Source organism: Saimiri boliviensis, chromosome 1 (assembly GCF_048565385.1).
Source record: "Saimiri boliviensis isolate mSaiBol1 chromosome 1, mSaiBol1.pri, whole genome shotgun sequence".
Lineage (NCBI taxonomy): Eukaryota > Metazoa > Chordata > Mammalia > Primates > Cebidae > Saimiri > Saimiri boliviensis.
Genome location: NC_133449.1, coordinates 82,452,346 through 82,477,698, shown reverse-complemented (window position 1 = coordinate 82,477,698; position 25,353 = coordinate 82,452,346). Strand labels below are relative to the sequence as shown.

Genomic DNA, 25,353 nt, shown 5'->3' with positions numbered 1-25,353 from the left:
AATTTATTCTTTCCTTCCTTTGGTCTCAATGTCCTAACTTAAAAAAAATTTAACTGTTGCTCTAATATATTTATTTCCTATACTTTCTTTTTGTTTAATGTCTAAAGAAAAATTGAAAATTCACATTAGAACTGACTATCCCCCAGAGAGACCAGAAAGTTTTATATTGAAAAAAAAAAACTTAGGAATTTTCTCTATGTAGTCTTTCATTGGTCTCAACGGTACTCATACGAATTCTCTACAAATAAGCTCAAAACTGTATCTCACATGTAAATGAAACTAATAAAAGCTATACATTCAGCAGAATGGCAGAGTACTTTGCTCTTCTATTAAGAAAATATCACCCACTACTGCATGCACTAAAGTCTAGACTCTTTAAAATTATAAACTGCTTTCAGACAGTGCAGATAGAAAACTTAGTACACTTGTACTCTTTTTAAAAAGCAAAGTTCTGTTTTAACGGACTTAAAATAATTCTCTTTTTAAAATCACACCTCATTTGAGATCTTTTGTGGGACATTTTATTCAGAACACCTGTTATTCTCCTTCTATTAAAACTTACTTTTCCAACCTCAACATGTGGCAATAAAACTAAGAAATTAGCCTTAAGCAAATTCTTATGCTTCATGGCAATGATTTTTCCACTTACATCAACTATATTTTCAGTTTCAGACTTCTGTATGGTTGCCAAAGCTGTGGGGATGACTTGAAAAACAGAAAAAAAAATCAGAATAATACTAATTTAAAAGGAAAGGAGAAGAGAAACCTAACTGCAATTTCTTTATTGGCAATTTGGGGTTCTTACACATCCTTTCAGGTTTCTGTAGTCCATACAAAAAAAGACACTCCTTTATTACCTGTCTCTAAGAAATAGTATTGATTCTGAAAACTTCCCAAAGCTACTATTTTCTTTTTTGAAAAGCAAACTTTCACAATATACTGAAAGAAATTTACAAACCTCTGAATGTTCATCTCTCTCATCTATAAGTCTTTTTAGATGCAATGCCATATTTTTCAAGAGTGGTTCTATGTCCTCCTGCGACATATCAGTCACTTCCATCCATTGCAGGTCAAACACATTTTCCTGATTATGAGTTACCTTTAGAAAAGTAACCAAAATAAACAACCCAAAAAGTGGCTAACACTTAAAAATCTATTTGACTATAGTACAATATTAGCTAAAATATTATATATCCCATAAAAATATGAAAAGTCAATATGATGTTAAAAGGAGAACATTTGAAATTCATGATGAAAACACTGTAACTAACAATTATTTTTAATATAATCAAATGAATTAATATTCATTTTCTAGCCAACAAAAATAAAATATTAATATTTAATTCAAGACATTCTTAAAGGAAAGTAATGTTGATATATCCTGACAACTTCTTTAACAAAATCAACTGAACTTTGTGGATAAGATTTTTAATTTATTTTACCTGAATTCAAGAGCAAAACGTTTTTAACCTTGTAGGATATATGTTACTGCATTGTTGTAACTGAATATCTAAGTCTTTATAGATTCTGAAGATGACACTGTCATAGAAGCTTAGGAGAAAGGATTCCCAATATAAAGATTTTTAAAAGAATGGAAAAGTTATATCAGTGCCTTCCATTTCTCACTATAATTCCAGTAATTTGCTCTAACTTTCATAACAAGCAGCAAAAAGAATTATACTTCCAAGGATAGTGGTAAATTCAGTAACTTGCATTACTTAGCATTTATTCAGAATAAAATAAAACCACATAACTAGCATAAAGCAAAAATGTACTGTGTAATGGGAGACTACCAATAAAATTACATCTTAAAAAGTACTAATATGCTTACTGTTGACAACAATGTTACTGACAAGAAATCTGGGCTTTATGAATGCTAAATAAGAGAAAAGATGACCTATGAAACACAAAAGTCTTCTAAATAAAGAATACTTTAAATACTACCAATTTTCACTATTTAAAAATTTTCTCTTTTCCCTTTTCTAATCAACATACAAAATTTAACATATTCTAATTCTAAGGTGTCTTTATAAGATTAAAAGCCTAATAGACAGATGCAGAAATAGCTTTTAAAATGAATTTTAATAAATTTTATTAACTTCAATTATTTGACACTGCATAATATGCCCTAGACTTAAGTTTTTATATGAATGCTACAAATCATTAATGTGTTTATAGTTCAAGTAATATCTTTAATAAAAATTATGCTGTCTATTCATTCAAAAGAAAATCACTGGAATGACAATACTAAGCTTGTCATCTTACCTCACTATTGTTTTGAATTACAAGCAGTGTTCCACTTTCTGCTATTTCCATTTACTGCTTTGTAATCCATTCTAACCAAGACATATACCTCATTCCTCAAATAACACTTTCTGCCTATACAATAAAGGCAACAATATATTTGTAGTCAACACTGTGCCACATGTAAGGAACTATCTCTAAAGAGAAGACAATTTGTATAAAATCAGCACCATCTATATTTGATCTTGATTTGTTCTCACCTATTCTATGATTTTTAATTATTTTAGGAGATGCACAAATAAACATACCACAAGCTTCATAAATAGCACATAAAATTGCATATAGGTCATTACCTCTTGAATATGTGCGGCAACTGCTGCTTTTGTATCAAAATCTAAACTTTGAATTCTTTCAATAAATTCTTCTTTTTTCTGACACTAAAAAAAATGAATAAAATAATTATTCATACTTTATAGGGTATAGTCCTTAAAATGTTGTATATAACTAAAACTTTATGAGGTTTGCTATATTTTGAACAGTAAAGGTTCTGTTTTACATTTAAATTGTCTAACATACTTACCTAATAAACAAATAACAATTTAGAAATAATTATTTTAAAAAGCAAGGCACTGAAAATACATACTATTTTTATGCTGGAAAGTTCTAAAGTGGGAAACCATTACACAACTCATCTGAGGTTAGCACAATATTATTATGCCAACTTTACACACAGAGAAGTAAAGAATCAAGAACTTGTTTCAGTGAGGATAAGTTGCTTGCCAAAAAACACAGTGAGTCAGTGGCAGAATTCGGAAAACAGCCAAAATGCTCAGTCAGTCCTTGACTATAACCAAACAACACAGCCTTTCTTCTTGGAAAAAAAATTTAAGCAATTTTTACTTCAAGCTTGCAATTCATTCTCACATCTTCATCCTAACAATCTTAATAAAAGAAACCCACTTTTGTGGCCCAGTTCAAGATTTGTAAGGTAATCTAATAAATATTTGATTTGTTTCTAATATAGCAAAGCTACCAGGGGCAAAATTTAAAAATATATATGTAAGTACACATGCAACAAAAAGGAATAAAGGGGGTAATTCTTTATAGTGTAACTTTTAAAAAGCTTTATATAAATTACAAATATTAAAATGCAAAACAATCTTTTCCTTCCAGTCAGTATTAACAATTTAACATGTATCTTAATCTCTGCCTTCACCTACATCACTAATACTGCAAACCAGCTGCTAGTATCACTGTATTCTTATTGCTAACAAATGAGAAGTGTCTACAAAATAGACAGCACTGCCTTGTCTAAATTAGATGCATCTCCTGGGCCAATTACTGAACTACCAGGAAGGACAATATAGGCACAAAATTAAAAACTGGGTCTTTGATCATGAAACTTAAAAGGCTCTGATTTATACTTTACATATTTGTTTTACCAAATTGTAATGCTCTATTTTCTACTACTACACAATTTAAACATACTTCCATCAGCAGAAAGTTCTATATCTTGTAACACAGAATTGTTAGAATAATCAAATGGTTAAAACTAAATTGCCAGAAATGTGTAATTCCTAGTTGTGATTAGGAAGTCCGAGATTTGGGTGGATGGAATAAAAAATTAGTGGGTTTAAACACAAGAATTTTTGTCTAGCAAATAATACTTGACAGGCCTTGTGAGAACAATTAAGAATTACATTCTAAGCATAAATTTGTAGCATATATAAAATATTAATTCTTCAGGTATAGTAACATCAGTTTTAAAATTTAACACTACCAAAATCGTTGACCTATGCAAAGTTTCTGAGCCTATCAGAACACACAACAGCTTAATTTATTATCAAAGATAATGACTATGACTCACCAAAAGAGTTCCTTAATTCAACTAAATAGATACACTTCTCTTTCTAAGCTCTGGAGCAACTGGTTTTTTACTTGTACTATCTTTAGGAGCTCATCCTTTAGCACAGTCTCAACACAAATGAGAATTTTTCCTTTATCCTTCTAACACACACAATTTCTACTAAATCTCACACCTTATTTAACTCTTATAAGTTAAGCATTCTCAAATATTTTATAAACAGGTTGGGCTTCTTTAAAGAATACAGAATAAATTTTATAGGCTTTTGAAGGCTGGAAAAGAGAAAGACTGTCAAGACGGAAAAGAGACAGAATATAAGATTCAAACTTCTAAGTTGAATAATTAGATCAAATTTCTTTATCAGAGCTGCCCAATACGGTGATCATTAGCTATATGCAGCTATCGAGTAACTGAAATGTAGCTAGTGTAACTGAGAAACTGAAATTTTAATTTAATTGTAATTAATTTAAATTTAAATAGCCACACTCGGCTAGTGGCTACTGGATAGAATAGCCCAGCCCTAGAGCATAAGAAAAGTCTGGTGTTAAAAACAGATATTTAGCTTTATTCCAGCTGTGAAGACTAAATAATATCAGCAAATTGTTTTTTCCACTTAAAATTAAGCTTTCTTATCTTTATGTAATGTTCTTAAACTATCATGGACACTAAAATTAATTTTTTTACTTTATTGTATTATAGTAACTGATTACTAAGCCAGTAGAGTACCATGATATTCTAAGAATATGATATGGAAGCCGGTCACAGTGGCTCATGCCTGTAATCCCAGCACTTTGGGAGGCCGAAGCAGGTGGTTCACCTGAGGTCAGGAGTTCAAGACCAGCCTGGCCAACATGGTAAAACCTCATCTCTACTAAAAATATAAAAAATTAGCCACGGTTGGTGGCAAGCACCAGTAATCCCAGCTACTTGGGAGGCTGAGGCAGGAGAATTTGCTAGAATCTGGGAGGCAGAAGTTGTAGTGAGCCAAGATGACACCACTACACTCTAGCCTGAGCAACAGAGCAAGACTCTGTCTCATTAAAAAAAAAAAAAAAAAAAGAATATGATATGGAAACTGGGACACAGGAAAAAAGCAAAGTGATTAGGGTGGGAGGTGGGTAGGAGGGAGAAATGCATTAACCCTAAAGTTGTACATCTTGCACCAGAGAGCTTAAGCCCTTAATACATTATTCCTCAAATTCCTCATATTTTCAGTAACTGTTCTCTGATGTTAAAGAAAGAAGACCAGTTTACGTGGAAAAACTATACTAAAATAGAGGAAATAGCACCCAAAACAAGCTAATGAACAAGACAATAAAACAAGGAACACATTATTGTGTTTTAAAGAAGAAAACTAGTAATATATGTCTAAACAAACCACAGTTCTACCAAAGAGCAATAAGCAGGGATTCTAACAGACATTTGTACACTCATGTTCATTGCAACACTGTTTACAAGGGCCAAAAAATGAAGGCAACTCAAATGTTCATCGATAAATGGATGAACAAAATTTGGTATAAACAATGGAATATTATTCAGCCTTAATATGGAAGGGAATTCTGACATGCTATAGCATGAATGAAACTTAAAGACATTATGCTAAGTCAAATAAGACAATCAAAAGGACAAATACAGTGTGAACTCCATTTATATGAGGTTGCTAGAGCAATCCAATTCATAGAGACATAAAGTAAAGTGGTAGTTACCAATGGCTGGTAACAAAGGGAGTCATTATTTAATGGATACAGAGTTTTAGTTTCGGAAGATAAGAAAAGTTCTGGAGATGGATGGTGGTAATGCTTACACAACAATGTGAATGTACAGCAATCAGAATACCAGTGAACTATGTACTTTAAAAATTGTTAAAATGGTAAATTTCCTATCACGTATATTAAAACAATACGTCTATCAACAAAAGTCTCCCTCTTTGAGGTATATTTGTATTTTTATATATACTCAGAAAAACAAACATCTTGCTAGAAATTGTTTTCTCTCTCTTTTTTTTTTAAAGAGACTGGGTCTTGCTACATTACCCAGGCTGGAGCACAGTGGTTATTCAGAGGTATGATCATAGTAAACAGCAGCAGCCTAGAACTCCTGGCCTCAAGTGATCTTCCCAAGTAGCTGAGACTAAAGGTCCATCACTGAACCCAGCAGAAATAGTTTTATTTCCTTAAAAAGTGATATGATAAAGTTATAAAATGCTAACTTTTAAGATGCTTTACAGATCACTGATAAGTAAGTCAAACTGACCTAGTTCAAAACTGGTTTCAGAATCAAATACTAATGTTAGATGCCTTTTGAGGGTACATAAAGGGGTCAAATTTTTAATTCCAACCACACTTAACACCCAGTTACTTTCAGCACTACCCAACCTGGCGAAAGTCCAAAATAAATAATATTTCTGGATACTAAGTAGCCTGCACTAATAGGTTTTATATAGGTTTTAAGTTCTGCTAAAAAAGGGGTGAATTTCACATAGTCTTAGAACAAAAGAAATTTCCAAACAAAACACTGCAACGATTTTACTTCTGCATAGGATGGTTTCACCTAGGACTCTCTCAACTACTTCAGGGCTAGGATGAAGAGTCACAGATCTGTTGAAATTCTAGGTGATGCTCAGAACTGGTTCAGAAGGCTTGTGTTTATCCATTGAAAAAGATTCTGAAGAAACTTGACTGAGTTGGCCAGCCAAAAACAAAAATACCCAAGCCTACCCTTCGACAGTTTTCTTCATACTTAAAGTTCTTTCTGTGGCTTTTACTTATATATAATCAAGGATTAAGAGTCATAATTATAATTTATTCTGTGAGGTAAGATCTTTGGATAGTGGTTAACGTTACTGTTTTCAAATGCTGCTTCCTCTCAAGAATTTATTTTTTTCTTCAAAAGAAGAACATATTTTTCAACTTCCCAATGTTTGTTTCTCTTTCTCCTCTCTCCCCACCCCCGCCTTCTTTTCTTTGATAGACAGGGTCTCCTTACGTTGCCCAGGTTGGTCTTAAACTCCGGGGCTCAAGTGATCTTCCTGCCTTGACCTCTCATAGTACTGGAATTACAGACATGATTCACTGCACCTGGCCCCTATTTCTTTTCATGAATATAGTATCTCTTGAAATCTTTGGCCCACTGATTTCCTAAACTCTAGAATCATGTCAGCAACTTTATCTTGCTAATTCTACCTACAAATAACAATTATAACAGATAAAATTGATTGACAGATAAAATTGATAAAATGTGGGGAATCATGCTATTTATATATTATAATAATTGTTAGAATTTTAATCTCTTCACTATAAGATGAACAAATTTTCTGTAATAGAGAGGACATTTTACAAAGTATTCCACAATACTTGTTGGCTGATTGGCTTCCTCAATAGTTTCTTGTCCTGAAGCACATTCTGGCTATTAAGCATCAACAAAGATTTCTAATTGTTTATACGGTCACAGCTGAAGGCTGACAGTTGTTGTTGTTGGTTTTTTTTTTTTTTTTTTTTTTTTTTTGAGATGGCGTCTTGCTCTGTCACACAGGTTGGACTGCAATGGCACAATTTTGGCTCACTGCAACCTCTGCCTCCCGGGTTCAAGTGATTCTTGAGCCTCAGCCTCCCGAGTAGCACGGATTACAGGCATGCACCGCCACACCTGGCTAATTTTTGTGATTTTAGTAGAGACGGGGTTTCGCCATGTTAGCCAGGCTGGTCTGGAACTCCTAACCTCAGGTAATCCACCCGCTTCAGCCTCCCAAGTGCTGGAATTACAGGCATGAGCCACTGCATCTGGCCTGAAATCTGAACTCTATCTTAAAGTGGCAAATCCAGTCTTTCATAATTCATGTAAACTCACTAGTTTAATCTCCTGCCGTTCTTCTCCATGAATGCTACTTTTCAACCACACTTTTTTTTTCTTTTTTTTTCTCAGATGAAGTCTTGTGGTCCCCTAGGCTGAGGTGCAGTGGAACCATCTTGACTCACTGCAACCTCCATCTCCCAGGTTCAAGCGATTCTCCTGCCTCAGCCTCCTATGTAGCTGAGACTACAACCATAAACCACTATGCCCAGCTAATTTTTTTGTATTTTTCTTTTAGTAGAGACAACGTTTCATCATGTGGCCAGGCTAGTCTTGAATTCCTGATCTCAAGTGATTCCCCTGCCACTGCTCCTGGCCCAACCACACTTTACGTTCCCTGAATCGGCTGTTTTCTCAACATCTTTGCTCTTATTTCAAATATTACCTTGTCAGAGGCCTTTCTTAATACCACAAGCAAACTTAAGAAAATACTTTTATGCACCAATGTATATTACATTATGGTTATCACCTTAAACTGTTTACTCTCTTTCCTCTAAAATTTAAACTCCTTAAGATTTACATCTTTTTTCTAAAATCCCTGTCCCTATCCTTTACTATAGCACCTTATATATAGGAAGCATTAAAAAGAAACTAGGTCACTAACATTTTAAAAATACCGAATGGTACCAATATTTTTCAAAATTTGATATTTCCTCCTTTATTGGTAGATCTGTCATTCTAGGACCACAATAGATGCAAGTCTTAAGGGCTCTCAAATAAAAGTATAATTCTGCTATGACTACATGGACATACAATATGTATAAAGACGGTCTCCAAGTTTCTTGACAAGCTCAAATCACATCAAAGACCAAGGTCTGACAACCTTTCTGTCTCCTCATTTCTACAAAAACCTTGAATGATGCTGACATAGGTCAGAATGACAGTCTCCTTGAGTCTTCGGTTTGTTTTCTACAGTTGATAAAACTTATTCTCTCTAAATATGAAAAAATTTGGCTGGGCATGATGGCTCGCACCTGTAATCCCAGCAGTTTGGGAGGCCAAGGTGGGTGGATCACCTGAGGTCAGGAGTTCGAGACAACTGTGGTAGCATGTGGTGACACGTGCCTGTAAATCCCAGCTGCTTAGGAGGCTGAAGCAGGAGAATAACTTGAACCCAGAAGGCAGAGGTTATAGTGAGCCAAGATCACACCACTGCACTCCAGCCTGGGCATAAAGAACAAAACTCCATCTCAAAAAAAAAAAAAAAAAATTTTAGTCTTTCTTTATTCTCAGATAAATTTATCCTTTGGGGCCAGGTAGGGTGGCTCATGCCTATAACCTCAGTACTTTGGGAGGCCAAGGCAGGAAGATCACTTGAGGTCAACAGTTTGAGACCAGCCTGGGTAACATAGTGAGACCCCATTTCTTTAAAAAAAAACCACACACACACACACAACAACAATAACAACAAAAACACAGCCAGGCATGGTGGCACATGCCTGTAGTTCCAGCTACTTGGGAGCCTGAAATGGGAAGATCATTTGAATCCTGGAGGTTGAGGTTGCAGTGAGAGTCGTGATCACACCACTGCACTCCTGCCTAAGTGACAAAGTAAGACTCTGTCTCAAAAAAATGTCCTTGGTTCTGCTCCATTCCTACTGTCAATTTTAGTAACCAGCAATAACTACCAAGCAATAACCAGCAATAAAAACCAGATTTATGCTGTTGCTATCTAAATTTATGCGACATTCACCAACACAGGACATTTTTTAAAGCAAATATAGTACATAAAGGCTGTAAATAAGAACTGTGTTTCTAACTCAGGATCTAATAACCAAATTAGAAGACTACAAACATCATATTCAACTTAATATTTATTCAATTGTTAAGTGAACACCTCTACATTACACAGCATGAAATTTTAATAACATATATTATTTATATAATTATACCTCCTAAGTAGTCAGCTCTAAAAGGCAATATTCTCTGGGATATATAATTTCTGTTATATGTATGTAAAAAAATTACTAGTAACATATTATTTATTTGTTTATAACAACATTCCACGAAGAAGTAACAGTTTAAAATAACACTGTAATAATTCATCCAAAAATGGCTGAAATGAAAAATCAACACAGTATAATAGATTCTGAAGTCCAACCAGAGTTGAATCTCAGTTCTTTGGCCTACTAGCAACATGACCTAAATTTTAACTTAGAATGGTCATCCTGGTTTGCCTGAGACAGTTCCAGTTTACACATGCCATTCCACCATAATTATTATATGTACTTAAAACAGAAATGAGATTTCATTGTGTTGCCTAAATTGGTCTCAAACTCCTGGCCTCAAGTGATCCTCTCATCTTAACCTCTCAAAGTGCTGGGATTACAAGCATGAGCCACCATGCCCAGCCCACTATAATTATTAACAGTACCTTCTTTGACTTTCACAAGTGTCCTAATTTGGATGACAACTTAAATACTACCCTACCCAAACTCCTTACCTGAAAAAAGATATTATGAGAAAATCTACATAAGGCATAATATCTGACACAAAGAAAGCATTCAACAAATCACAGCTATCATTATAGTTATTGATCAAAGAGCAATATAATAATAACCAAGACTCCTAAAACCCTTTTCACAAATTGTGCCCCCTTTTTTACTTTTTCTTTTAAATAAATTCTTCCTCCTCCCTTCCTTTCTCTTCTTCCTTCCCTTCTAAAACATACACAAGTACAACATAAATCATAAGGATGTTTTGGGAGAGGTTTCTAACGGCACCTCTGGAAAAAAACTCAAAAACTTAGGGTCATGATAAGCCTCAAAATAAGGAAAAGAGTAATTAAATATTTTAAATGATATGACTATGATAATATAACTAAATTCTGAAATAAAGTAAGTGCTTTTCTTCAACGTAATCTTGTTAGGAGGTTATATAGTTATTGAAAATTTCCTAACAAGGACTTTGAAAACCAATGGTCCATCCATAAGTCTTTCAGAAGCTAAAGCCTAATAAAAAGATATAAAGAGGTTGTTAAAGTGAAAATATGAAAAAGTATTTTAACTTACCTGAACTGCACAACCCAATAAAAGTAAAAGCAGTTTTTTAACTTCTTCTGTGCCTTGTTCTAAAACAGAAACAATTTATTAAGGACGACATTTTGCTGTATTTTCAACTCTCTTATACTTGGAGAATCACTTCTAGAGGTATTTATGCATAGTAACTTGACTGACTGAAGTATTCAGTCTAAGCACATATAGTGGAGAATTTAAAACACCAGCTCTATGCACGTACAAGGTGGTAACAGCAGAAGAAATGGGCAAGGATATCATATCAATTTCGAAGGGCTAGTGGATAAAGAGGTTTCAAGGCTCTGTGCAATAAGTATGCTAACTATGAATCTACTCCTTTTCCATAAATGATTGTACTATACCAGACTAACAAATCAAGAACCTACCAAGTCAGGTTGATATAGGGACATGCCACAAAGGCAGCCAAAATGGCTCCTAATAGGTCTGGCTCCTCTTAGGCCTATTAGCATTTTCTTAGTTAAAACACAGATCTTATGATTCATCTTCCTATCAAATTTAAATCATTTTCCACTGCGCATGTTCATGAAGATCAGAATCTTAAATGTCTGTTACAGTGAGGTTGTTCAAATAAATATATATAACAAGCCAGGTAAAAGCTAACACCCTATAGCATAAATGGAGAGAATATTCCCTATCCAAAAGCATTCAACTAAGATTTTCTTAAAATATTCAGCTGGAAAAAAAAAAATCACATCTTTGGGCCAGGTTTTTACCACTAGGCAAATCTGTCTATGAAAAAGTCCCAATCTTCTTATCAGACATTTCCTTCTACTCTCAATGAAACAACCTACTTTCTAGCTACACTGAGCCACATTAATCACCATTCCTCTTAAGTATGCATATATACACACTCCTCTGCCTTGACTAATACTGCTCCCTCTGCCTGTACTCCTTCCCCAACCTCCTCATCCCGCTAGAGAACTGCTTGCTAATCACAATCCTAGGCATAGTTCTTATCATTTCTGTGTAGTCTTCCCTGACCCAATCATCAATGGTCCCCAACCCTCACTTATATGCCAACTTTAAGAATAATTAATGGCTCCATATTTTATATGCCAGAACATCTGGTACATATTTCTACTTCATGCTAACTTTTACATGATTTCCACATAATCTGTGCATCCCTCACCGAACCAGAAGAGCCTTCAGAACATAGACTATTTCCACTCCTGGTCCCTGTAACTTGGTAGGTACTTACCAAATGCATATAGGATGGAAAACAACTCCATCCTATATGAGATTTTTTTTTCATTTTTAAATTTATATAATCAAATCCCAGGGTATCTCTAAAAACTATCTAAGCTCTTAATTCACCCCATCTAATTAATAGTTTCTTCTATAAAAATAGCTACTCGATTTAAGTTTTTATTTGGTTTTGTTTTGACTGAGAGGAGGTATGAGCAGAAGAAAACACAATTTGGATAACCTGTAAAGATAAGTCCACTGATGAAACTGTTAGGTAGCTGTTAATTTCCCCAACTGTTCAAAAATTACAATTCTAAAATATCACATTTAAAATCTGGGAAAGGGCAGAATATTTTGAAGAAAAAATTTAAATGATCTAAGAAACTGCCTCGGCTGGGCGTGGTGGCTCAGACCTGTAATCCTAGCACTCTGGGAGGCCAAGGCAGGCAGATCATGAGGTCAGGAGATCGAGACCATCCTGGCCAACATGGTGAAACCCTGTCTCTATTAAAAATACAAAAATTAGGCAGGTGTGGTGGCATGTGCCTGTAGTCCCGGCTATTCAGGAGGCTGAGGCAGGAGAATTGCTGGAACCCGGGAGAGGAAGACTGCAGTGAGTGGAGATCATGCCACTGCACTCCAGCCTGGGCAACAGAGCGAGACTCTTGTCTCAAAAAAAAAAAAAAAAAAAAGAAAGAAAGAAAGAAAGAAAGAAAAAGAAAAAAGAAGGAAACTGCCTCTTTTCTTTCCATTCAGAAGAAGTTTAATATAAACTAAAACATATCAGACCAGGTGTGGTGGCTCAGGCCGGTAATCCCAGCACTTTGGGAGGCCGAGGCAGGAACATCACCTGAGGTCAGGAGTTCGAGACCAGTCTGGCCAACATGGTAAAAACCTGCCTCTACTAAAAATACAGAAATTAGCTGGGCATGGTGGCCATGCCTGCAGTTCCAGCTACTTGGGAGGCTGAGGCAGGAGAATCACTGGAACCTTGGAGGTGGAGGTTGCAGTGAGCCGAGATCCTGCCATTGCACTCTAGCCTGGGCAACGAGAGCAAAACTGCACCTCCAAAATAAATAAGTAAATAAATAAGTAAATTATATCAATCAGAAAAACTTAAGATTCAACAATTTTGGCAATGTTAGATACTGTATGAATAGAAATCTGGAAATTATTTCAAAATCATTTCTTTTCTAAGGTAATATTCCTTTAAGTTTATAACTATATCATCTTCTATACTTCTCTATAATGAGACACTAAAAATCATCACAGAAAAGTATCTGTTTGGTATAGTAGAAAAAAAACTGAATTTAATGTAAAATTTATCTCCGATCTTACCTACAACTTAAAAACATCCTAAGCTTGTCTCTTTCTATAAAATGGAACATGACCTCCAACTTCTACAGTTGTAAAAAAATCTAGTGAGTTAATGTAAGTAAGCAAGCTCTTAGTAAAAAATAAACACCACAGTATTACACAAAGATAAGACATTACTATCACATTATGTTAATTTTAATACTTACCAGAAAAGGGATTTTTGCCAATGATTAAGACATTTGGCAACGACATCATGATTAATTGCTGCAAAGTCTCCTGTGAAAAGATATCCAATACTTGTTATATGGATAATGCTAACTAGGTAATTATTCATCAAGCTGTAACTTATGATTTGTACATTCTTCTGTAGGTGTGCTATACTGCAATTAAAACAAACATATATGAAAAAAGTTACATATGGTCTTAAATTATAATACCAGATAGGCTTAAGTTAATAATACATCAGGCTGGGTGCAATGGCTCACACCTGTAATCCTAACACTTTGGAAGACCAGGGTAGGAGGATCACTTGAGACCAGGCTGGGCAACATAGTTAGACCTTCATCTCTACACACATACAAACAATAATAAAGTTTTAAAAATATCAGACGGGAGTCTCCAAATTAAAGCATCCAAGTCAAAATGATCTAATATTTATTATTTGGAAATCTGAAGTTTTAGGTGCTAGAAATATAAGAAACATCCTCAATAAAAGATCAAGCAAAATTAAGAAACATTCCTCAATAAAAGTTGGAGCATGTGTGCTTTTTGTTCTCGTTAGTTCTTGCTGAGGAAACTAAAAATACATCATACAAATTTATGATTACTGTCACTGTACACATATGTATATATACACACATATATATGTGTGTATGTGTGTATATATACATATGTGTACAGTGACATGTATGTATATATATATATGTGGTTTTTAAAAATTTTCTTGAGATGGAGTCTCACTCTGTCACCCAGGCTGGAGTGAAATGGTGTGATCTCAACTCACTGCAACCTCCGCCTCCCAGATTCAAGCCATTCTCCTGTCTCAGCCTCCCGAGTAACTGTGACCACAGGTGTCTAACACCATGCCTGGCTAAATTTTGTATTTTTAGTAGATACAGGGTTTCACCATGTTGCCCAGGTTGGTCTTGAACTCTTGAACTCAAGTGATCCACCCACCTCTACATCCCAAAGTGTTGGGATTACAGGCATGAGCCACTGCACCTGGCCATATTTTTAATATAATGAGAGAGCTATATTTTTTAAATGTCAATTGATATTAAAATTAAAAAACCTAATTGCTTAATTAAAAATGCTATCTAATGATCATTTCATGAAAGTCAGTTCCTCCTCAGTGAACCATTATTTCTCTCTTCTATAACAGATGTTTAATTTCTGTAAAAGTTTAGTGGTAAGAATGTATGTAGATTCTGAAGGTATAAGGGGATTCAGAAAGAACTGAATGCTTTCAAATTCTTCAATTTAGGTAATACATAAAGTATGCACCTTCTGTTTATACCAACTCTTCCCTGAAGAAATAAAGAAATACATTGTGTCTGTCATTACAACCACTGACACTGATGATACGCAAAGGGTCTGGGATGAATTAGACTACAGGATAGATAGATGCCATGTGATAATTACTGAATCTTTGCAATATTAAGGAATAACTATGACAGATTCTTTATAAATTGACCTGTTCAGATACAACTAGTTACTGAGGAATAAGTTTTTGAAAGTATTCAACTCTTTTTGAATCCTTTATTTAACTTGGTATTATGATAATAAAGCAAATAACCTTGAAAAATAGCTGAAAAATTAAATTATACTGCTTTTTAAAAATTTCTAATTCTAGATCCATTAAGAGCACTTACCGATGGTCAGTGGGTGGCATGACACCAGATGCTAATTAGAATTCATCTCTTAGCTATAATTCTTTATAGATACATCCAAGAAAGTTTCAAAAATTTCCTTGGCGTATTAGCTCTTTAAAAAACTATTGCCAAAATATGACTGCATTTAAAGAAAAGTACTTACTTGATATATGCATCATGTTAGAATAACAAATATCAAAAATTGCTAAAATCACTTACTCCATGAATGATATAGAGTTTGGATATTTAATGAATTAGTGTTCCAGTTAAAAGCAAGTTATCTTCAGAGAGAATATGCTATAGCTATGTGTGTAACAGCTAAATTGACTTAAAGGAATAAATTTCCACTTCAATTTTTTTTTTTTTTTTTTTTTTTTTTGAGACAAGAGTCTCGCTCTGTCACCCTGGCTGGAGTGCAGTGGCTCGATATTAGCTCACCATAACCTCTGCCTCCCAGGTGCAAGTAATTCTCTGCCTCAGCCTCCCAAATAGCTGGGATTACAGGCGCCCACTACCACACCCAGATAAATTTTTTTGGCATTTTTAGTAGAGACAGGGTTTCACCAACTTATCCAGACGAGTCTTGAACTCAACCTTGTAATCCACCTGCCTCAGCCTCCCAAAGTGCAGGGATTCCAAGCATGAGCCACTGTGCCTGACCACTTCATTTGAATTTTTAGTTTCCTTGCCTTGAAGCAAAATTATAAGGACTGTCATTGCAGGTTGGTTTTTTTTTTTTTTTTTTTTTGAGACAGGGTCTTATTCTAGTCACCCAGGTGGGAGTGCATTGGTTACAATCACAGCTCATTGCAGCCTCAACCTCCCAGGCTCAAGTGATCCACCTGCCTCATTTGTTTTTATTTTTTATTTTTTGTAGAGACAAGGTCTCACTATGTTGCCCAAGCCAGTCTTGAACTTCTGGACTCAAACAATCTCCTGCCTCTGCCTCCCAAAATGCTGGGATTACAGGCATAGGCCACCTTGCCCAGCCAGATTTTTTTTTTTTTTTTTTTCCTTTTTTGCTATGGATCAAGTGATTATTTGAAAAGGTCTGAACTGCCACTTAACCATAATGAAGTATATGTTTGATGAACTTTCTGATAATCTAATGTTATCACTTATCTCTCTCATGACCTCTCATATTACTACTTCATTGGTCTTATATTACTTATCATAATAGAAATTATTTAGCTTTTTACTTGCCTATTATTCCTCTCCTAGCACCATAGTTCCATGAAAATAGGGACATGGTATGTCCTATGCACCAAAGCAGCCCCAGTACCAGGTAGAATGTTTGGCATTCAAGAAATGGGAGAGGGAAAATGTGAACAACATTAGAATTTGTACTGAGCTTTTACAGATTCTAAATCATAAAAATGAAAAAAAAAAAAGCATACTGACCTTTAAATTTACCTATCATTACTAAAAAGATAAAATGAAATAACCCCCAACAATCATTTGAGGGTATTCTGTCAAATTGCTTTTCTCCCTGGGAATCATCTTTACAAGATGACCTTGATGCCTACCAATGTATAAAAAAAATTTTTTTGAAACATACACTTTTGAATTTTAACTTACCCAAATTCACCTTCCCCTTTATGAGTCAGAACAATCAAATGTACTAAAATGGCCAGGCACAGTGGCTCACACCTATAATCCCAGCATTTTCAGAGGCTGAGGTGGGAGGATCATCTACGTTGAGGAGTTCAAGAGCAGCCTGGCCAACATGGCGAAACCCCATCTCTACTAAAAATACAAAAAATTAGCCAGGTGTGGTGGCGGGCGCCAGTAATCCCAGCTACTCAGAAGCCAGAGGCAGAAGAATCACTTGAACCCAGGAGGCAGAGGTTGCAGGGAGTCAAGATAGCGCTACTGCACTCTAGCCTGGGTGACACAGTGAGGCTTCATCTCAAAAAAAAAAGTACTAAAATATTTCATCTTAATTACATCTTCTCAGGGGCATATGACATACAAAAAATTTAATGGTTCTATACAGCCTTTCCCCCAAAATCTGATTTTTCTAAGACAGGGTAATAGAAGTGCTGATGAGAACTCCATTGATTTGGACATATTAACTTGGCAATGTGTCATATATTAAACCAGATCCTCTCTGATATAAAGAGAATAAAAAATTATTTCAGTAAGCCAATTAACTATATATATAAAATGTCTGACCCATTTCTGAAGACAATTTAAAATATTGGTTGTTGTGAATGTAATGGTGTTCAAGACTGCAGTGAGCTATGAGCTATGACTGTGTTACTGCATTCCAGCATGGGCAACAATACCCGACCCCATCTCAAAAAATAAATAAATACAGCATAGTGACACGCACATGTAGTCCCAGCTACTTGAGAGCCTGAGGTGGGATGACCGCCTGAGCCCAGGAGGTCTTGGGCTACAATGAGCTGTGACTGCACCACTGCATCTTAGCCTAGGCAACGAAGTGAGACCTTGTTTCAATCAATCAATAAAAAATGTAAACAAATAAATATGTAATTTATAAACACATAAAGGAAAACAAAATCCAGGTGGAGGCAGATGTTGCAGTGAGCTGAGATTGCACCACTGCACTCCAGCCTGGGTGACAAAGTGAGACTCTGTCTCAAAAAAGAAAAAAAATCCAGAAGTATATATATTTAGGTGATAACAGTGGTAATTTCCTGGCACTGAAACTATATTATCTTTTTTCTAATTTTCTACACTCAACAATATTGCTTCTATATAAACTTGCTTAAATATATATACATATTTCACATAAACTTGCTTAAATATATATATTTTTTAGACAGAGTCTCGCTCTGTCGCTCAGGCTGAAGTGTAGTTGCATGATCTCTGCTCACTGTACCTTCTACCTCCCAGATTCAAGCAATTCTTGTGTCTCAGCCTCCCAAGTTGCTGGGGCTACAGGCATGCACTACCATACCCAGCTCATTTCATTTTTGTATTTTTAGTAGAGGCAGGGTTTCACCATGTTGGCCAGGCTGGTTTGGAACTCCAGACCTCAAGTGATCCACCCATCTTGGCCTCACAAAGTGCTGGGATTACAGGCATGAGCCACTGCACCCCTGCCAAACTTGCTTAAAATAAAGGTGGTTCAGGGTTGGTTGCACAAAAGGAAACGAATCCATGACTTGAACACAAAGAATTCCTACAAAGTCCCACCCCAAAAAATGAGCTCACAATTAAAACACACACATCACTGCCACCCCCACCACGGCCACCACTACTATCACCACCACAAGAAATAGCAAGCAGAAAACAAAGAACAGATTCAGATCTGTACATATTTCAGATTTTTGAATTATCAGATACGAAATCTAAAATAGAGAAAATTTAAATATCTGAAGAAATAAAGGAAAGAGTTAAGAAAATGATTAATGAACAAAATGAAAAGGCAATGTACAAAGAACCAAATAAAACTTCCAGAATGAAAGATATCATCAACAGATGTGTTAAACAGAAGATTTGACACAAATAAGGAGCAAATTAGTAGATTAGAGAGTTCTGAAAACAAGACTTGGAATGTGGCACAAGCTTAATAAATAAAAGTTTAATAAGCAAGAAACAGAGTAACAAAGTCTAATATATATCAATAGAAATATGTGAACTATATAGGATTAGAATAGAAAAGAGAAATATTAGAAGAGTAAATACTAAAAGCAGCTAGCAGAGAAAAAAGACAGCTTAGCTGGGCACGGTGGCTCATGCCTGCAATCCTAGGTTCAAGACCAGCCTAGGCAACATAGTGAGACTCTGTCTCTATTTTATTTATTTAATTTTTTTATTTATGTCTGCATACCTTGGCCTCCCAAACTACTGGGATTACAGGTGTGAGCCACTGCACCCAGCCTTCTATCTCTATTTTAAAAATAAACAAACAAAAAACTATCTTTCAAAAACAAGAGTAAAATAAAGGCATTTTCAGACAAACATTCTCAAAGAAAAACATGCAGCTTGATCGAAAGAAACAGGGCTGGGCATAGTGGCTCACACTTGTAATCCTAGCACTTTGGGAGACTGAGGTGGGTGGATCATACCAGGTTAGGAGTTCCAGAGCAGCCTGGCCAACATGGTGAAACCCAGCCTCTACTAAAAATACAAAAGAATTAGCCAAGTGTGGTAGTGGGCACCTGTAATCCCAGCTACTTAGGAGGCTGAGGCAGGAGAATTGGTGGAACCCAGGAGATGGAAGTTACAGTGAGCTGAGGTCGTGCCACTGCCTCCAACCTGGCCAACAGAGCGTGACTCCATCTCAAAAAAATAATAATAATAAAGAAACTGTTTTTTATTTAACAGTACTTCTCAATATTTAATTTGTAAAGAAAAAGCCCTAAAATACAAGACAAGAAGAGCTTAAAAGTCATAAAAGAGAATGACCAGAATTAAAACATCTAAAGTCATAGTACTATTCCATAAAAGGGTAAAGATATTAATTTTGGCCTTTCCTATCTTTCAGTATAAAATGTATAATTTCAAAAGTCACCTCTGTAAAAATAGGAAGAATGAAAAAATTTTAAGCCAGTAGAAAGGAAAAACATGTAGAAATAATTATTGATAGACCGGGCACAGTGGCTCATGCCTATAATCCCAGCACTTTGGGAGGTGGATCACCTGAGGTCAGGAATTTGAGACCAGCCTGGCCAACATGGTGAAACCCCATCTCTACTAAAAACATAAAAATTAGCTGGACGTGGTGGTGCGTGCATATAGTCCCAGCTACTCAGGAGTCTGAGGTAGGAGAATCACTTGAACCCAGGCGGTGATGGTTGCAGTGAGATGAGATCACACTATTGTAATCCAGCCTGGGTGACAGAGTGAGGCTCCATCTCAAAAAAAGAAAAAGAAAAAAAAAAATAGGAAAAGAAACAATTACTGATAAATAATCAAATTCTTCAGGATGATTTAAAAATTTTTTTGAGGGGAGGGATGTTACGGAGTCCTGCGCTGTCGCCAGTCTGGAGTACAGAGGTGTAATCTTAGCTCACTGCAATCTCTTCCTCCCAGGTTCAAGCAATTCACCTGCCTCAGCCTCCTGAGTAGCTGGGGCTATAGGCGTGTGCTACCACGCCCAGCTAATTTTTGTATTTTTAGTAGAGACGGGGTTTCACAACGTTGGCCAGGATGGTCTCGATCTCTTGACCTCATGATATGCTTGCCCTGGCTTCCCAAAGTGCTGGGATTACAGGCAATTTTAAATTCATTTGCACCTATTAACAGTTTCAAAGTCTATAAAATAAAATTTGATAAATTCATTATTATATGGCATAGTTCAAATCCTCTTTCTCAGTAACTAATGGCTCAAAAGACAAATCAATAAGGCTAATAAAAGATTTGAACAACACAATTAGCAAACAAGGTTGCTATCACTCTGCACCCAAACAATTGGAAAATAAGTATCTTTTTCAAGCACACACAGAACTTTAAAGAAAACTGACAACATACTAGACCAAGCTAAGTAATTCTTAAAAAATATCAAAGAATCAGTATAATACAAACCACATTCTTTGACCAAAAGAAAACCACCAAAAGGTTACCTAAAAAATACCATGTTCAAAAATTTAAAAGCATACGTCTAAGTAACTTATACGTGAAATAAATCATAGCAGAAATAAGAAAATGCACAGAAATAATCATCTTTTAAAACACATCATACCAAAATTTATGCAATGCAGATATAGCAATTCTTAGAGGTATACTGAAAGCCTCAACAATGTTCATATTTGAAAACTAAAATATGCATCCAATTTAGATATTTTGCAAAAAATGGAAATACACTTTTCAAAGGCACAATTCAAGAAAGCTAACAACAAAATATTACGCTATGCAGGTTCTCAGGAAACTGGGAATTGATTTTTAAAACAGATAAAATACAGCAACAATTTGTAATATTAGAAAATTATTAAGTGCTTACTTAAGCCCTTAACATTCATAAGAAATAAACTATCGGCCGGGCGCGGTGGCTCAAGCCTGTAATCCCAGCACTTTGGGAGGCCGAGGCGGGTGGATCACGAGGTCGAAAGATCGAGACCATCCTGGTCAACATGGTGAAACCCAGTCTCTACTAAAAATACAAAAAACTAGCTGGGCGTGGTGGTGCATGCCTGTAATCCCAGCTACTTAGGAGGCTGAGGCAGGAGAATTGCCTGAGCCCAGGAGGCGGAGGTTGCGGTGAGCCGAGATCGCGCCATTGCACTCCAGCCTGGGTAACAAGAGCAAAACTCCGTCTCAAAGAAAAAAAAAAAAAAAAAGAAATAAACTATCTTATTTCCTACTCTAATGTTAGCAAATAGATCAGAATCTGGCATACAATAAACACTTAAATATTTGTTAGATGATTGATACTAAATAATACAAAAATGTAAGTAGTATTAAAACCCCAGATTTTTAAAAAGGGCACTTACCTGGTAGTAAAATTTTATCTGTCTCACCAAAATGGATAGATTATGCATTCTAAGGGAGGCATCATTATTGACTTTTTTGTTTACTCTCTGACTCTCCAATTTAGGATTACTGTAAGAAATAAAAAAAAATACTTTAAAATAAAAGAAATTGACACCCACCCAAAATACAAACTGAATAGAAACACCTCATTCTTTAATCTGTTTTCTTTTTACACAGTCCATTACACTCCTAATCCTTCAGTTCCTTCCCTAAACAGATTAGACTCTATGGTGTTTTATTTCAGTAATTCTCAAACTTTTAAGTCTCAAGACCCCTTTATAATCTTAATTGATAACTCCAAACAATTTTTTATTTTGTGGGCTATAGTAAATATTTATTGTGTTAGAAATAAAGATGGAGGTAGGGAATGGTGGCTCATGCCTGTAATCCTAGAGCTTTGGGAGGCTGAAGTGGGTGGATCACCTGAGGTCAGGAGTTCAAGACCATCCTGGCCAACATGATGAAACCCCTCTCTATTAAAAATACAAAAATTAGCTGGGTGTGGTGGCAGGCACCTGTAGTCCCTGCCACAGCTACTTGGGAAGCTGAGGCAGGAGAAACGCTGGAACCCAGGAGGCGGAGGTTGCAGTCAGCCAAGATCGAGCCACTGCACTCCGGCCTGGGGTACAGAGCGAGAATCCATCCCAAAAAAAAAAAAAAAAAAGAAAGAAAATTTCAAAGTTATTTATTTACTAACTCACTGTAACAAAATAATAAAACCATTACAGGCTAACAAAAACCAAACAAGAAGAACTTAGAAAACTGAGTGGTATTGCTTTACTATTTCTGCATCTCTTTAATGTGTAGTTTAACTTTTGCAAAACAGATTCTTAACTTTGCTTCTGCATTTAATCCATTGTTTAGTATTTTGGTTCAAGTATATGAAGACATTTCATCCTCACATGTAGTTAGTAGTGGGAAGACCCTAGGGACCCTCAAAAGCATCCTCCATCCATACTGAGAACCACTGCTTCAACTATTTGTTTGCCACCACTCCCAATATCTTGATCTTTTGTCCTTTGACCCCACCCCCATATTCTTAATCCCCAACCTTGGATCAATTCAACCATTTACAGTTAGATTGCTCAAGGGACTAGAGCTCAGAAAATAATGCAATCAAACTAAGCTATTAATAAGTAGGAAGAAGTAGCTATTACAAAAAGGAGGAAGATGCCTTCTCACCATAAAAAAAAAACTAGAAAACTGGACAAAGCATGAAAAAACTGTTTGCTGACTGAACAGCAGGTCTGCAAGACTGGGTTCTCTCTAGTAAGGCAGTGAGGTGCTTTCCAGAATGAGGTACAGGAAAATGGGTAGCCCAAGTCTTGTTGAACTAGAGAAGATAGTGCTGGAGTTCATGGATGCCGAACTGACTGACACATTCAGAAAAGAGTATCAGTGAAAAGGAAGCTACACTAACAAAGAGCTCCAAAAATCTGCCTTTAAGATTTTGCCTTTGGCCTTGCACAGGCATAGATGTGGTGGCTCATGCCTGTAATCCCAGCACTTTGGGAAGCTAAGGCAGGAGGAATGCCTAAGGCCAAGAATTCAAGACCAGCCTGGGCAATATGGTGAGACCTTATCTCGAAAACAAAACAAAAAAAACCAACAAGATTTTGGCTGAATATTAAACTGTGTATGCATACCCTATAACTCCACAGGACTAAGCAGAGATCAAATATAAGAAAGCTGTAAGCTAAACAATTCTCAAAGCTCACAATGTACAGAGAGAAATTTGAGTTCTGGCAAGCAGAGTGGAGTAGAGACCTTAATGAACATCCTGACCAAACAGCAGAGACTGCAGAAGAGTCATTGGTCTTAGGAGGACTAAATCAGTAGCTGAGCAAAAGCTATTCAAGAACCCCACCACCAACAAAACAAGCCTTGAAAGGATCACACTGATTGCAAGTAACTTGACAAACTGCCAAAACAAAGTTTGTCATTCTAAAAGGACAAGGTCCAGATACTCCAAAATGTAATCATTACAATGTCCTCCATACAATAAAAAATTAATAGACTCAAAAGATGAGAAAAATGTGATCCATAACCAGAAAAGAAAATGGAAACAGTAAACAGAAACAGACCAAGAAATGAAAAAGATCATGGAAATAACAGACAAGGACTTTAAAACAGCTATTATAAACCTACTAAAAGATTTAAAGAAAAATATGAACATTAAGTAGAAAGAAATGTAAATTATATTTTCAAAACTCAAATGGGACTTCTAAAGCGGCAAAATACAACTAACTGAAATGAAAAATTCACTGCACAAGCTTAACAATGAATTAGACACTGTATAGCAAACAATTAGTGAATTTGAAGACATTACAATAAAAATAATCCAAAGAAGCATGGAGAGAACAAAAAAAGTTGAAATGAATAAACAGAGACTAAATGATCTATGGGGCAATATTAAACATACATTACTACATAGTCCAATGTTAAGAATCCATTCCCGTTTCCCTATTCGTCCCAATAATGAATGGATGTCCTTTACAGAAAATAGATCCAGTTGAAAATCACACTTAGCATTTGCTAGCCTGAACTGCAATTTTTTTTTTTTTTTTTTTTTTTTTTTTTTTTTTTTTTTTTTGAGAAGGAGTTTCGCTCTCATTACCCAGGCTGGAGTGCAATTTTAATCTCTTTCAGGCTAGAGGATTCTCAGTCTTTTGTTGACATATATGAACCAGACACTTTAGAAGGGTTATAGGCCACTTACTTCATAGAATTACTTTCAACTGGGTTTGTCTGATAAGACTGTGTTGACTCATAATTAAGTTCAGGTTATATATCCTTAACAGGAAAAACACAGAAGAGATGCTGTGTTCTTCTCAATGCATCCTATTAATACATAGGCCTGGCTTGTTTCTGTGTTCTCTAGTGTGTTTCACTGGTCTATCTATATATTCCCATGGCAACAGCACTATCTTAACAACTATAGTTCATTACATTTTGATGTATACTAGGGCAAGACGCCCTCACTAAATTGTTTTTTCAAATTTATCCTATTATGATCTGAGTTCTACTAAGCCCCTTTCCTTTGCTGTTTTTTCTACACTGTCTTCGTTAATCAAACATAGTGCTCTTTTCTATCATTTTAGGATATTTATAAGGTTCTATGAGAAACCTTGTTGGGATTTATTGATACATCAATTTGATTAAAAACTGGCAAGTAATTTCCATCAGTAAAATTTTATAATTTCCCCACAAAAGTCTTATATATTGAAGATTTTTTAACTTACTTGGGTAAGAAAGTTTTTGTTGCTTTTGTGAAATGGATTTTTTTTTTCTATTGCATTGTCTACTGGTTCTATTGTACAACAGGAAAACTACAGAGTTTTGTTTTTTGCTGTTTTTGAGACAGAGCCTCACTCTGTCGCCCAGGCTGGAATGCAGTGGCATAATTTCAATTCACTGCAACCTCTGCCTTCCAGGTTCAGGTGATTCTCATGTCTCAGCCTCCAGAGTAGCTGGGACTACAGGCACATGCCACCATGCCCAGCTAATGTTTTTGTGTTTTTAGTAGAAATGGGACTTCACTATA

The 25,353-nt window shown here is 35.6% G+C and overlaps 1 protein-coding gene across 11 annotated transcripts in view; it reads right to left on the bottom strand.

The window, feature by feature from the left end:
• Positions 1-25,353, bottom strand: part of CCDC88A (coiled-coil domain containing 88A) — a 122,578-nt gene that overhangs the window by 72,612 nt on the left and 24,613 nt on the right. For 10 of the 11 annotated variants that reach the window (XM_010333586.2, XM_010333587.3, XM_074399966.1 and 7 more), the window contains exons 3-7: positions 21,770-21,878; positions 13,701-13,770; positions 10,969-11,027; positions 2,598-2,681; positions 959-1,099 (exon numbers count right to left, since the gene is read on the bottom strand). In XM_010333586.2, coding sequence (XP_010331888.1) covers positions 959-1,099; positions 2,598-2,681; positions 10,969-11,027; positions 13,701-13,770; positions 21,770-21,878 — 463 coding nt within the window. The other variant, XM_010333589.2, reaches the window with a different exon arrangement.